We start from the raw sequence: 16534 nt of genomic DNA, 5'->3' as shown, positions 1-16534 counted from the left end.
CTGAATTATTTTCTGCATCAATAATACTCAAAAGAAAAAGATTTCTAGCCTCAGCTTTTTCCCTCTCTGGTAATTCTCTTTTCATAATGCCACATCATCTTCCTTTAGTCATTCTTACTTAATGCCTCTTAAATGGTTGGCATTTTTCTGAGCTACATTATGGCACCATTAGTTATATATTCCTAACAGCCAAGAGGTGTTAGAATTCCTTCATTTAGTAGTTGTATTTTTAAAAAAAAACACACAAAAACAAAAAACAAAAAAAAAAAACAAGGAAGTGAGAGCTCAACCTGAAGGAGAATTCAAAGGTGCTTAGTTGTTTTTATCTTTATTTTTACTATTTCATATATGACAGTCTCAGATGTCATTATAAAACCAAATGTTTTAAACTAGACAGAAAACCACTGCAAGTGAGAGTTGAAAATAAAAATTTTTAAGTTCGGGAAAAGTTCAAGGCCAGGTAGTTCTTCTATTTGCTTGTTCCTGTCTCAAAAGGTTCATTAGATTTATTTTTTGGCAGTTAAATGAATCTTGAAAACATATCTGAAGTTAAGAAACTACAAATATTTTTGCCAGGCAAATGGGGGTTGGGAGATGACAATGGTCTGTAGTATGAAGGACAAGAGCTGGAGGTCTAGAGAGTCAGAGACTCTGTACCATGACCCTTTAGTCCTTTTGGCCTACTTGTTTATCTGGACTGATGAATCACAGTTTTTGCAATCAGCTAGCATACTAACAAAATATTAAACTGACATATTTATTTATTTCTTGTTTGTTTATGGGAGTTTTTGTATGTTAGTACTAAAAATACTTTTTCAGCCACATGTACTTTTAAACTGTGTGTGTGTGTGTGTGTGGTTCTTGTAAGAGATTTTTTTTAAAGTATGCATGTTTATCTATTAACATTTTTTTCTGAGTTTTTTGTCATGCTTAGAAAAACTTTTTATACCCTAATATTATGAGAAAAAAAAGTTCTATATTTTCTCCTGACATTTTAAGATTTAAGTATTTTTATATTTAAATATTTACCCATCTGGCATTTATCCTTTCTCTCTTTTTTTAACTTTGTTTTTATTGAGGTGAAATTAACAATACATAAAATTAACCATTTGAAGTGAACAATTAAGTGGCGTTTAGAACATTCCAAAACATTTACATCACCTCAGAAAAAAAACCATATCCATTAAGCAGATTACTCCCCATCCTCCCCATTCTCCCCATTCCCCATCCCCTGGCAACTACCCATCTGCATTCTGTCTCTGTGGCTTTTTACCTACTCTGGATATTTTATATAAATGAAAGCATACTATATGTGATCTTTTCTGTCTGGTTTCTTCCACTTAATGTTTTTGAGGTTCATCACATTACAGCTTGTTATCAATACTTCATTACTTGTTATGGCTGAATAACATTCTGTTACATTATAATACCACTGTTTGTTTGTTTATTCATCCATTGATGAACATTTGGGTTGTTTTGATTTGGGGCTATTGGAAATAGTGCTACTACGAATATATGTGTCCAAGTATTTGTTTGAGTACCTGTTTTCAATTCTTCTGGATGTGTGCCTAGGAGTTGAATTGTGGCATTTATTCTTATATAAAGAATGAAATATAAATTCAGCATTTTTTTTTTGCCAAAAGAATAGTCTTTTGCCTTACCGCCATTTCTTGTTATCTTTCCTTTACTAATTTAAGATACGTTCTTTATCATAAACAGAATTCCAAATGTACTTGGGTATATTTCTTAAATCTGTTTGATTTGTGTTCTGTTGATCAGTCTGTGTCCAGGTGCAACAGGTCATCCCCACCCCATATCCATTTAATTACTATTTCAATATTTGGAAAGGAAAGCCTGCTCCCCACCCTCATGTTAACTCTCATCTCTAGTTATTCCTTTTCTCATAATTTTCCTTGCTAATTCCACATGTTTATTCCTCCAGGTTAACCTTTCATTGCTTTCTATTAATGACATTATAAATACTTAAGTAATATCTTCTTACCATTCACATGAAAAATCACCATTTTAATTTGTACTTAAGAATATGGTCAAGAGTCATATCTCTAAGTGGAAATCGACATTCATTGTATACTTTATTGCAGTAATTAATCAGTGACACTTTGGTAAATGAAGTTTCACATTTTTAGGTGAATTGTGATTTGTTTTCTAGCTTTAAAATCTGAAGGAGATGATTACTATATTAATGGTGCCTGGACTATTGACTGGCCTAGGAAATTTGATGTTGCTGGAACAGCTTTTCACTACAAGAGACCAACTGATGAACCAGAATCCTTGGAAGCTCTAGGTCCTACCTCAGAAAATCTCATCATCATGGTAAATGCGTCTTTGCCATTGTATTTCTTCTGTTTGTAATTCCTCCTTGTGAGGTAGGAAGGGGCAGGTTTTACTATCTCTGTTTTACAGGTGATGAAATTAAGGTAAATAAAGGTAAAATGATTTACCAAAGGGTGTTAGAACTGTACAAAGTTAAGGCCATCGTGCTCTTGCTTGAATAGAATTTTTATAACCAAACAAGACAGATGAAAGCAATGGCTCCAAAATACCCATGAAAATGGGAAGCGAAAATTTGATATAAATGCATGTGTTTTATATTATCTTAAATTTCCTATAAGACTTGTTTTGAAATTTTCTTCTTCAAAAGGAATAATAAATATCTGAATGAAGGCTCATTGTATTTTAATTGTCTTCACCAGTTGTTTTCAATGGCAGGTTCTGCTTCAAGAACAGAATTTGGGAATTAGGTATAAGTTCAATGTTCCCATCACTCGAACTGGCAGTGGAGATAATGAAGTTGGCTTTACATGGAATCATCAGCCTTGGTCAGAATGCTCAGCTACTTGTGCTGGAGGTAAGATGCCCACTAGGCAGCCCACCCAGAGGGCAAGATGGAGAACAAAACACATTCGGAGCTATGCTTTGTGTTTGTTAAAAAAGCTAATTGGAAACATTTCTTGCAGGTTTGCTTCAAGCTGTAATTTAGCAAAAGAAACTTTGCTTTAATTATATTATATTCTATTTGTTTTCAACCTCATGTAATTTGTGCAGATTTGTTGGTAAAATACATCTTGGCACAATGAGTGTCTCTGCTGGTGCTTCTCCCAAGACTGTCTTGAAGGTGGGCTGTTTGCCTTTCGTGAACACATTCTTGGTAAAGAACATCAAAAATTTTAAAAAAGAAAATGAGCAAGAATCAGACATCACAGATGCAACTTCTTGTAATGGGAGATGAGAATGTACGGCTATGTGCTTGTTGTGTGTGTTTGCGTGCCTGTGTGTTTGCCACAATCCTATTCAAATTCCCTTCTCCTGCCATCAAAGTTAAGGGACTGTATACTGGGATACTACAATAATTACTGGTATCTGGGTTCTGGGTTAATGGTGTATACTGACCCCATTACAGTCCCTCAGAGGTAGCTGCTAGGCGGTGGTTGGTGATGTGTTGGTTGTCCCATGTGCGTTTTTCATGGGTGCCTTTTCCCTACAATTTACTCTATTCCTAATCCTCCTCCCTCTAGTGGCCACCAATGCAATTCTTTACCTCTGGCTGGGAGAGCAGGACAGTTGGCTTCCTTCAAAGCCAACACCCTTGCTGCTGCATGGACTGGTGAGTAGAAGTGCTGTGCAAGCAGCATCTTCCTTCTCTCTGGAGACTAAATGCATCGCCTCCACCGTACACCTTGATCCTGATAGGCAAGGAAACAAACCTGTCCTTCAGGCCTAGGCTGGACTAGATCACCTCACCATTCCAGAAGCAAATATTAAATTTTAAATAGTGATATTTAGAATGGGCAAAATTAAAATAAAGTAAATCACCCAATATATTACCTATACTCCTTTTTTAAACTATGCAGAAATATATGCTTTTTATGTAGACTTCATCCTGTCTTATATTTGCGTCTTCTGATTTTCAAGTCTTAAATTGGAGAGGTTATTTTTAGAGAAATAATTATCATACAATCTAGTCAGTATTTTTATTTTATTACTTATTACTATTTTTTTTTGAGATAGATTTTTGCTCTGTTGCCCAAGCTGGAGTGCAGTGGCACAATCATGGTTCACTGCAACCTCAACCTCCGGGGCTCAAGTGATCCTCCCACCTCAGCCTTCTGAGTAGCTAGGACCACCGGAGCACGCCACCACGACCTGGCTAATTTTTAAAATTTTTGTAAAGATAGGATCTCACTGTGTTGCCTAGGCTTCTCTTGAACTTCTGGCCTCAAGCATTCCTCCTGCCTCAGTGTCCCAAAATGCTGGGATTACAGGCATGGGCCATCACTCCCAGCCTAATTCAGTATTTTTAATCTCATACAGAATTAAAGCAATGATTAACTACAACTCCAATTTCAATATAAAGTCTATACAACATGAAAAAAACAAAAAAGATGAATAATATATTGATGTTCTCTACTGTATAAAGTATCATGAAACATGGTTATGTATAATTTGTGACATATTTTAAAAGATCTCTAGTTCCCATCCATTTTATGTGTAAAATGGCTGGTGATTTGTAATGTAAAGTTTTTAAAGTCATAGGGCATTACCACTTTTAAATAAATAAATATGTGCAACTAATTGATCAAGTATATGCCATTGCATTATTTTTTAGTGGCATTTATACGTGTATCTTTCTTTTATCCAGTTCAATTCTTTTTATTCTATAAATTAACTTTTCCCTTTGCATATTCCAACAAAAAGTCTTCTAGAACAGTACGTACATAATTCAGGCCCTGAGGCAAGGTGGAATGAACTTATTAAAGAAGAATTAAAATAATTTAAAGTTTAGGAAATCTAATAAGGATAGTCTAAAGTTGAGGTGGATTAGCTTGTAGAAAAGAAAGCTAAGGGGATGCGTATTAGTATGCGACAGAAGGTTGAATGGAAATTCTTAGAGCCGGTTCATCTTTGTACTGAAATTGCTATATTTGGGGATGGTTTAGACACAGTCTTGTCTGAGACCAAGAAGGGATTAAATGAATTCTCAATGTTCCTTCAATCCTATGATTTTATTTGTTCAGAAAGGAGATAGTCCAACAAAAAAACAAAGAAGGAGAAGAGGAAAAAGGCCATGAGAACTGAATTTGGAAGAAAAAAATATAATTTTGTTGAAGTAGGAAAGTAAAAAGTCTAGATGAGTGTCATTTTTTCCGATAACACTTGTATTGAGAAATAGAAGTGATTTCTTGTGGTAGGGGGTTAAAAAAAAAAAAAAGACAGGGAGAGAGAAAAGCCTCTGGAAGGGAGCGCTTTCTCTTCCTTGTTATTTATCCTTCTTTCCGTGATCTGGAACTACTGGTCTTAGATACTGGAGGTGGTTCTGGGAACTCACATTAGGCTTGGTTGTGGGTGATTATGAGCATTCTTGAGGCTCTTGCCTTCTTCAGATGAAGGGCATGGTGTGAAGAGCTGCCATTTGTTTTGGTAAGTGGTTCTTAAAGTCTGCCCCCCATCCCCAGCAGCATCAATATCATTTAGAAACTTGTTAGAAATGCTAATTTGAGTGCCCCATTTCAGACCTACTGAACAGAAACTCTTCAAGTGGAGCCCATTAATCTGTGTTTTAACAAGCCCTGCAGGTGATTTGGATGCTCGCTCAAATTTGTGTACCACTGGTCTTGGCTGACAGAGAAACCAAATCCAGTGTTCTAGACACATGGAATCCATGTCCTCATCACTGAAGTCTGTGCATCTTTGTAGACTCATTTTGCCCCTAGAACAATATCCAAAACATAGTAGGTACCCAATAAATGCACTTTATTGAGCACCTTACTGAGGCCAACGGTGGCCTCCCAAAGTGCTAGATGAGTGAATGAGTAAAAGGAATTAATTTTGGCAATTATATATTTGTGCTTGTCCTTTCTAATGTGGGAGATGAAAGTTTAGAGTTGCTACTTTTCTTATAGAGTGGGGCAAAGCTTTGCCAAGGAGAAAACAGTATAATTTTAATTAGCATAGGTAAGTAAAACCAAGCTCCTCTCTTTTTTACTTTGTTTTTTGTTTTGTTTTGAGTTTTTTTGTTTTTTGAGACAATCTCACTCTGTCACCCAGGCTGGAGCACAGTGGTGCGATCTTGGCTCACTGCAACCTCTACCTCCCGGGTTTAAGCGACTATCCCACCTCAGCCTCCCAAGTAGCTCGGACTACAGGTGCACACCACCATGCCTGGCTAATTTTTGTATTTTTGGTAGAGACGGAGTTTCACCATGTTGGCCAGGTGGTCTTGAACTCCTGACCTCAAGTGATCCACCTGCGTCAGCCTCCCAAAGTGCTAGGATTACAGGCGTGAGTCACCACACCTAGCCATCTTGCTTACTTTGAATAGGTGGAAAATATTTCCTAGGATATAGAGTGCAGGAATCAATTATTGAAGTTGCTCTTCTTACACATACCCTCACTTTTAACCCCAGGTTCTTTAAATATAGGAAGCTTATGATTGAGGGAAGTGAAGTCCCTTTAGGGTTTAGGAACTTTGACCCAAGAAAAAGCCAGAGTCATCTTCTCCTTAATGAAATTTAATTTTATAGTTAAGAAACCTTTCCAGAAGAAGTCATTTCTACCTAGCTTTCACTCAGAAACTAAGGATTAATTCTAAAGTCAGTTTTTTTGTTGTTTTTTATTTTTTGTTTGTTTGTTTGTTGCTGTCAATAAGTCTATTGTCTATATAAGGGACATTTTGGGATGGTTCCACCTCATCCTTTTAACTTCTTTCTTGGGCTTCTTCTCATAGACTGGATTCTCTCCTATGGCAGCATGAGCTTTCTTACACATCTTCCCCATCATTCTGGAGTTATGCTGTTCTTTATGTATTGAGAGAACTGTTTCTTGTAAGCATCTTCATCTTCCTCCATTAAGTAGCACATGTAATCTGAAATATTCTGGCCCATGATGTGCTTCTGGTGTATTTCTACATTAAATTATTTGCTTCCAGAATCATAACCAGGGAATTGTTTGGTACTGTGAGGGATAGAGAAGCCTCCGTCCACATCTCCCTTCAGGGTACCAAAAACTTTATTGCCAGTGGTAGTTCTGGCAAGGCCTGCATCCAAATAGCAGATAAAGGCACCCTTTTGAACATCAGTGATTTCCACATTATACATTCATCTTCAATCACCTCAGCTTGGCCTTCATAGATCTTATCCATGCCAAACCTATTGAAAAGCCTGGGCCCGCAGCAGGCCAATATAATATGCTGCAGCATCATTTGTCAGGCCAATCTTCACACCATATTTTGGCAGTTCATGTGCATATGCTGTGCAAACTATCACATCCCCTTCTATATGGGGATAAGCAATCTGACAAATGGTATCTCTGTTTGTTACATGAACTATCAACCTGTATTTGGGTGTGTGTGTGTTTTATTTATTTATTGTCCACCGTTTAACAGAGACCTGCAGGCGCAGCAGTGCTAGATGGGGAAAAGGGATAAAGTCAGTTCTTAACTGGGATACTCCATGTTCATCTCTCCAAGGAGGTGCTGGGTGTCTTGAGGCTGTCAAAATTCTTTTAAGTGGCAAAGAGAAAACAAGAAATATCTCAAGGAACTTTTGGTGGCAGTCTCACAAGATCTTTCAGTGTTCTCACTTGTTATTGTCCTGCATGTGTTTTATTAATATCCAGACCTTTGGGCTTTAATTGAGTTTGGGAGCAATAATGATAGCTTGATCTTACGAGATCTTTTAAGATAAGAAGCTTGAAACTTTTTCTGTTGCTTAGCAGATCTAGTGACAAATCTAATGCTACAGGAAACATTGGTGATTCAGTCCAAGTAATGGTCTTTTCTCTGAGTCAGTGATGAAACACTTCCTTTGCCTCAAAAGGAACATTGAGATGCTATGGGGTGTTGTCTTCAGGATACGTGTGATTTTTGAGATACAGCTGCAACTCTTCCTCAGAGAGAAATCCAAGCCCAAAATCATGACTATTTCCAGAACCATTGCTACTAGAATTTGTTTCTGTATTCCTTACCCAAACTTATTTTGTACTTTGTAATTTACTGACTCCCAAATTTATATGCTACCATTGGATTAGTGATTATAATCAGGTGCTAATTAATAAATCTTGGCTGTGTAAGGAAAGTTGTATTGTTTTGAAATACAAAGCTGTAGCAGATTTTTAAAAGTAGTAATTATGCCAGTATACTTATGCACTGTGACTTCTAAAGTTTCAAATAACAAATATTGTATATTCATCCTTTGATTTTATTCATACGTATTCTCTTTTTACTGATGTTTGGCTAGATGTGTGGTTCTCAAATTTAAGCACACATCAGAGTTACCTGAAGGACTTATTAGGACACAGATTGCTATGTTCTACCAACAATTTCTGATTCAGTAGTCTAGGGGAAGCTTTAAGAATTTACATTTCTAAGTTTCCAGGTGTTGCTGGTGCCACTGGCTCAGGAACTATACTTTGAGGCTTCAGGGTAGACACTTAGATTTCCTAAAGTAAATGCCCACTAAACAGACTGACAAGTCTTTTAGGTAATAATCCATATTATAGTTGTAACCACAGTATCACTAATCTTTTTTGGTGACAGGTGGTTCTACTGCTCAGCTATGTAATAATAAAATTGTAAAGTTTAAAACATTTTCTGGTACTGTATTTCATTTGATCATCCTCAGTAGCTACATAAGATAGGCATTGAAATTATTAGTCATAATTTATAGATAGAATTCAAGTAATTTGCTGAAATCAAGACCTAGCAATTTAGTCTCTAGTGACCTTTTTAATTTAGTAATGCAGTATTCTCTTGTAATAAAGAGAGCTTTTTCACCAGTTGGCCACCTCAGTAGGGAAACGTGATATATCCCCACCCATAAAGATCTCCTTCACTAGCTTGAAATTTCATTTTTTCAAATGCTTTCCCTAGAGCAATGATTCTTAACTTTGGCTGCACAGTGGAATACCCAAGGAGAACTTTAAAGAATGATGATACTTTGTCCCCACCCCCAGAGAGTCTTCTTTAATTGGCTGGGGGTATGGCCTGGGCATCACATTTTGAAAAGTTCCATAGGTAATTCTAATGTACAGCCAAGGTTGAGAAGTACTGCTTTTGAAACTGATTAAAAGTTTTACTGCTTTTGAAGCTGATTAAAAGTTTTAGTCTTCAAAAAATTAACATTCAGATGCAAATACCTCTGGGAGCATTACTAACACATATCTCTGTTTTTAAGTGGCTACTAGTTGAATTCTAGGGTTATGAGACTTAGGAATGGGTTTCTGGGATGGGAAAGTAGAGAGGAGCATCAGAGAAGGGAATGAAAGAAGGGATAGCGTGCTACTTAATTTCATAATTTTGTTTAATATGGCCATTGGCCTTGGGCATGCCTATATATTTACAGTCTTCCTTCACTTGATGGATCATATAAACATCCAATTAATGTAATAAATGCTTTTAAAACTGACTGAAATTGTGCTAAACAGATTTCTGTTTATTAGAATAAACAGAAATTTATTCTAATTTTAAGTTTATCTGATACTTAACAGAGCTAAAATGAGTAGATGGTTGGGTATTCAACCAACTTTAATTTAGATGCACAAGTCAGAATAGAAGAGGCATATGGCCCCTGTTTGAACTCAGTTATTATGAACACTGATACAATTTGTTTTCTTTTAAATTACGGTTCTAATCAGAGAAGGCCTTCTATTTTTTAGGAAATTACTTTCTTTAAGGGAATGAATCTTTGCAGAATGCAGCAATATTCATGATAATTTTCTACCCTACTTTTCTGGGTGTGTTCTCATTTCCCTCTGTTCATACCATTCTCATTTCACTCCCATCCCCACTTCTTACTTAATATTATACAATGCTTAGGCTTTAAAGTGAAACCTTCCAAAGCCCATTAACCGATAATTGATGCTGTAGTGTCGTATTTAACTTTGTACCTGTTCTGTTAGAAAATAAACCTTAAGAATACTTTATTTTCAGTACAAATAAATATCAGAAATACATATGATATTTTATATTTATTACAATTTTATATTTATGCTCTAAATATACAGTCTTTGTCCTGCATTGGCTCTATTGACACTCCTGATTACTTTCTCCAAATATTTTTCTAGATTTTTCTTTCTTCTTCTTTGTATAGAAGTATGAAAATTGCATACCAAAGAACTTAATTTGGTCAAGTTTCTGCTAATACACAAAAGCATCTCTCTGCTAAACATTGCTTTGCAGCTCTTTGGGGGAAGAGATAAAGCTATGCTTAGATTAATGAGGAGTTAGGAAGGAGACAGGTTTACTGTTAGAGATATTTTTTATTTTGTTTGAAGATCAAACAGCACAGATTTTATTTTAAGTATACTATATGGTTATACAGGAATGTTTCTGATCAGTCATCATTGACTATTTAAAATGCTATTATTACTTTTTCTTTTACATTTACATAGTCTAATTTTATTTGTGTGTTTGATGCATCTTTTATTATACTTTTTCTTCCCTGAATGTCATTTTGAGCCTAATTTATGAGTCTGTGTGTGTGTATATTTGTATGTGCGTGTGTGTGTGTGAGAGAGACAGAGAGAGAGAGAACAGCATATAAACATAGAAGATATTTACGTCTTTCTTTTTTTGAGCTAGGACAAATTCTTTTTATTTTACTTTTTGAATCTGTGCCTGATTCTGTTTTTTTTTTGTTTTGTTTTTGTTTTTGTTTTTGTTTTTTTTTTGAGACGAAGTCTGGCTCTGTTGTCCAGGCTGGAGTGCAGTGGCACGATCATGGCTCACTGCAACCTCCACCTTCCTGGTTCAAGCAATTCCCCTGCCTCAGCCTCCCGAGTAGCTGGAATTACAGGCACATGCCACCACGCCTGGCTGATTTTTTTGTATTTTTAGTAGAGACGGGGTTTCACATGTTGGCCAGACTGGTCTCAAACTCCTGACCTCAGGCAATCCACCCGCCTCAGCCTCCCCAAGTCATCTGGATTCTTATACATGTTGTGGCTGGTTTCGACTCTGAGATTTTTAAGATGATTTATATGATTTCCAACTACTATTTTGAATTTTCCTGATGTGGGACCGTGTTTTTCAAAGTGTACGAAGGTGCCCAAGGGCACTGCAGAACATTGTACATTTTCGGGGAAACATAGCTATATTGATCTTACAGCATACAAATCATTATAAATAAGTTATTTGGAACTAACTACTAAGTAAGACTCTTAGTCATTTTTTTTCTGTCTTGGGGATGTTATTTTAAAAATTGGAGATACTAAGGATACTGTGAACTGAAAAAGTTTGAGAACCCCTAATTTAGGGTAAAATGAGTATCATTAAATTTGGATTAAAAATGTCACCTAACTTCCTTTCATTAGATGTTGAATTTCATTTCAGAAGAGAAAATAAATGCATATAAGCTGCTCATTATTCAGGGCCCTGGTGATGTTTGGAATTTGAAACTGGAGACTCTTCTGTACTTCTAGCTAAGAGACTAGAGGTTTTGCATAATATGTAAATTTCTCTCTCATATCTATATTCCTTCTGATGTGTCCTCCTGAATATGTTTCCTTTCTCCATCTCTGTTAGTTTGGGGTAAGAATGGTGGGTGATTAAAGCAAAGGAAAAAAGGAAAGGAAGGAAAGAAGGAACTATATATTTAAAGGAGAAATTGTTAGCAACTTCTTTCCTGACAGCTAACAATTTTATGTGATAACCTATACTATTGCATTTATTAATAACACAATTTTGAGATTACTTTTAACAAATCTATCGTGCCTTGGCCCCTTTAAAAAGTTGGATATTTCTACATTGTTTCTTGGAAACGTTTGTTCCTATTATATATTTTATTGTTTTCAGGAATGATACAACACAAGCATAATGTAGACTTAAAAGTATAGTAAGTCCATTCTAAAATGACAGTTTTTAAATTATTTTTAAAAATAATTATTAGAAAATATGTAGTACAGTCTTTAGGACAGTACTAATAGCTGACTAAAAGAGAACAGCTCTCAAAGTACCAGATAAAACAGAGACAAATGCTTTACATTTTCACAGATGTCCTTTTAATTTTTTGTCAATTCTAAGATGTCTAACACATTTAATATCACTAAGAGGTTAATTCACATTATTATTGAACTAACAGAATGTGCTTCAAACAAACAAGGGTTTTGAGACTTACGTTTTACAGACATAATAACAAAAATAATGACTAACACTTGTATTGCAGCTTATAAAGGACACATTCACTGTACCTTTCACAGAAACTCAAAGCAGAGGAGCCCCAAATGGAGCATAGGAAAACAAAGTCCAGTTGTTTTTTTTCAAGATTCAAAATAGACTTGGTTGAAATTAAGTGTGAAAGACATAAAAAGGTTGAATCCTATAACAAATGTGCTTATCTTTGACTTAGAAGTTACCAATCCAGAAGTTATTTTCAGAGTTAAATAAAAGATTACAGAGGGAAACTTTAGTTTGAATAGTTAAAAGCACTTTATTCAATGCCATTCATTTCCCTCTGAAGAAACATAGTTGTACAGTTAGTTTTAAAGAAAAATTCCCTGTGAAAGATAGTTTCTGTGTGGGGTTGTACAATGTACTATTATTTTTTGAAATCATGAAGGTCTTTTTACATTTGAGTCCTGTATATATCAAACTGAGATATAAAACCTATCACTGAGATTTTTAAAATAATACAAATCCCCTATAAAAAAATGACTTGAGTTTAGAAATAATAAAGGTTTGCATTCAGCTTTGTTCATCATTATTCCCTAGTTTTCACTTTGGTCTTTGAAAAATAATATATTTATCGGACTAGACAATGGTCTGTCACTGCATTAACTATGACATCCCCCTATTCAATCTCTCCCACAATTCCCTCCTCTCAGTTCACTTTCAATGTTGTGAAGGAAGAGTGTCCTTTAATCTGGGATTAACTATACCTGACATCATAACAGGGCACCTTGAACATCACAGCCCCCAAGATCCTAGACTCTGTCATCATTAACCTTGTTGAGTTAGTTCTAGTATAACTTGGCTCTTTTTTTTTTTTTTTTTTTTTTTTTTTTTTTTTTTTTTTTTTTTTTTTGAGACGGAGTCTCGCTCTGTCACCCAGGCTGGAGTGCAGTGGCCGGATCTCTGCTCACTGCAAGCTCCGCCTCCCGGGTTTACGCCATTCTCCTGGCTCAGCCTCCCGAGTAGCTGGGACTACAGGCGCTCGCCACCTCGCCCGGCTAGTTTTTTGTACTTTTTAGTAGAGACGGGGTTTCACCGTGTTAGCCAGGATGGTCTCGATCTCCTGACCTCGTGATCCGCCCGTCTCGGCCTCCCAAAGTGCTAGGATTACAGGCTTGAGCCACCGCGCCCGGCATAACTTGGCTCTTGAGATTGCAGAGTAACTCTTCTCTACAAACTCATGTTTGTGGTTGGTTCACACTTCTGGAAGCTAATATGTGTATTCATTTATTTATCTATAATAATTTTCATTTATCTTTTTTCCTTAAGCATATGATTTCCCCTATATAACTACTTTTACAAAAGTTCTTTGAATTCTCCTGTATATTTTCAATATAACTTAAGCTTAAAGTCTTACATATGAAGGATTATTTTGATAGTCTTGACATGTTTTACTGTTTACCTCTGCATGTTGTTGGTTGCATTTTCTCTAATGTGAAGATTTGTAACTGAAGGCAAGAAATCTCTAAGCCAAAATATTCTCCAAGTGCTGTTTCATCATTTCATCAGTCCTCTTTCATCATTTCTATTGCTTTAGTAATTATATTCTTCCCTAACATGAGCAGGGTTTGGATACATATTCACTCACTAAAAAACTTGGGTGAGTGTGAAACCAAAGTTAGAGTGCATTCCTGTTGTATTAATGATGTATATATCACAGGTCATGTTTCACTTCGCAAAAATTCTTTCCAAAATAGTATTTTTAACAGTCATAACATTATTCATCTTTACAAGGTTGAATGCATAAAATACTTTTGGAAAAAATAAAGCCTTTTAAAAATAAAGCATTTTATTATGGTAAGCATGATCATCCTGATTTTGTGGGAACTTACGATATTATGATTTCCATTTTTACTTGAAGAAAATGATGATTTTAGTTTAAAAGCTATACAGTTAGTATATGATTATATCCTTATTTTAACTCAAATTTGAAATATTTCAAGATTTGGTTCCAAGAAAGGGATTTTATATATGTTTAAAAGAAAAGCCTGTCTATTGATGATAAATACATCACACTGTGTGGAAGAAGCTCAAGGCCTTTGTACTCTCAACAATATTCCTCTAAAATTTAAATAAAATACCAATAACAAGCTCTTACTTAAGGTCATGGAGATTACTTTCTAGTATAATATAACTAATCCTTTTTTTTTCCTAGAGACAGGGTCTTGCTATGTTGCCCAGGCTGGAGTGCAGTTGCACAGTAATAGGTCACTGCAGCCTAGAGCTCCTGCCTCAAGTGATCCTCCTGCTTCAGCCTCCCGAGTTGCTGAGATTACAGGCGTGAGCATGGACACCCATGCTGGGTATACCAGCATGATTTAATTCTTCATATTAGGAAACTGACCTTTCACAATTTCCTATTTCTAGTTACTATTCTGCCTCTTGACATGTGTAACCCCTTTGACATGTACCTTACACTGGTACAAACTTAGGCACTGAAACAAGACTACAAAACCAAATGAAAAGAAACATGCCTGTGTTCTAGACTTACTCCGTAGAATACAGAAGAAAAGCAGACACATAAGAGAGAGAATTGGTGGAAAAAAATATTGAACAATTGAAATGTGGAGGGAGAAAAGAGAAGGCAACTTTTACAGAATTTTGGATCTGGAAGAAACATTCTAAATTATCTCTATGTATTTGATTATCTCATTTTACAAAGAAGAATGAAAACTTGCCTTAGGTCATTTATCTAAACCACTTAGAAGTCAAAAAGAGGTAACCAAACATGGCAGAATTTGGGATGAGGAAAAACAAAGGAACAAGATAAAGTGAAAAGTAATGATATAGTAATTTGGCTATGAAAAGAGTCCTTCAGATCAGTGAGGATCAGGAAAAGAGAAATCAGATAGTAATAAGACAAAATAGGGAATCTATAAACTAAAAATATTAGACCTGAAAATGCACTATTTTATTAGATATCTTTCATCATGTAATATAATTATAATGGTACTTGCCCTATTCCACCCCATCCCCATTTTAATGTAATCCCATTGAGGTCAAGACTGTTTTACTCAGTAACTTTCTCCCTTATAGTACTAAAAAAGTATACATTAGACATAGTAGAAACTAAATTAGTTAAAAAGTTAGATACTTTATATGGAAAAGATTACTCTTAATAGCTAAGGAGTAATAGGAATTCTCTCCAGGGATAAGCTCAGTATACGTATGTTCCACCCTACCTACCTTACCATTACTAAACACAGTTGTTCTAGAAAAATACAATATTTTAGAGCTACATTTTGCTTTTGATCATCCTGTTTCCTGAGGACATCCAGTTTTGCTTAGGACAGAAGGAAAGACACTGAAAAGGACAGAAGGTAAGGCACTGAAAAGAGAAGGGAAGCCTTTGAAAGATAAAAACTAGCAGGAGGCTTTTCGGAAGAAGGAACCATATGGGTGGAGTTGATTGGTACCCTGGGTTCCAGCTGTCAGATCCAAGGCAGATGGGCTTTGCTCTGCCCTGCAAATGCTTGTGTCTGGCCAACAATCACACAGCACAACAGCCAGATTCCAGCAGTGAAAGGCAGAGCAGAGAGAGATTTTTTTTCCTGGCACTTGTCACTCTTTGGATGCTATCTGCAGTAAAGATTTAAATTAAATTAATATTGCTGGCCATATGCTCTGTATACTGTAGTTATATAGTGTTGTCTTGGTTGCTAGCTACTATGGATGCTGTGGTTAAGCAAATTGTTGCCTTAGCCAGCAGACACATTTTTAGTACAAACTCTGACTTTTTAATGTTCCCTCCTTCTCTTCAGAAAACTGTTTCTTGGGTAGATATGATGTGCTATGCCACTAAGTTAAATTGTTTAGATGTTGGTTAGCCCATCAGTTCCAAGAATACATTTATACTTCTTTCTTTTTATTATTGACTCACTCACAGTTGGTTATAGAATGCCCATTTATCCATTACATGGTCTATCACTGAAATGATGGGACTGATGAGTAGAGTTGAGAAGACTTAGAAGGTCTTTCTCCTGCCCTTCACCACCCCCGACCCATCCTTCTCGGTTTAACACATATCACCCTTGCAAGTTAAATTCAAGTTGTAATTTCTGTGCATTGAGTGCCTTCTTTCTACTTTTAAGATGGTAAATTGCCCTGAGAAAAGCAATATATTGCCAAATACTGTGTTACAAATGAGTTTACAAAATTATTTCATTCTCTGAAAGAAGAGAGAGATAGGAACACATTGGGCAGCTGATAAGAGGAGTAGAGGCATTGGAATGGAGGCAAGAAATGAAGAGGAGCGATGGTCTCTGAAATCTTTGCTCAGACTGGGACTCACTTGAACCATCACCACCCCCTAGAGTAAGAACAGCAGATGGTTTCCATCCAGGACTCACT

At 35.9% G+C, this 16534-nt stretch overlaps 1 protein-coding gene across 1 annotated transcript in view; it reads left to right on the top strand.

The window, feature by feature from the left end:
• ADAMTS6 (ADAM metallopeptidase with thrombospondin type 1 motif 6) overlaps nt 1-16534 on the top strand; it is a 326707-nt gene that overhangs the window by 262790 nt on the left and 47383 nt on the right. Inside the window, exons 19-20 of the mRNA XM_025388157.1 lie at nt 2171-2334; nt 2731-2869. Coding sequence (XP_025243942.1) covers nt 2171-2334; nt 2731-2869 — 303 coding nt within the window. The remainder of the gene's footprint in view (nt 1-2170; nt 2335-2730; nt 2870-16534) is intronic.

Source organism: Theropithecus gelada, chromosome 6, assembly GCF_003255815.1.
Source record: "Theropithecus gelada isolate Dixy chromosome 6, Tgel_1.0, whole genome shotgun sequence".
In the NCBI taxonomy this organism is placed as follows: Eukaryota; Metazoa; Chordata; class Mammalia; order Primates; family Cercopithecidae; genus Theropithecus; species Theropithecus gelada.
The sequence above is the reverse complement of the archived record's forward strand: the minus strand, read 5'-3'. Positions and strand labels throughout refer to the sequence as shown.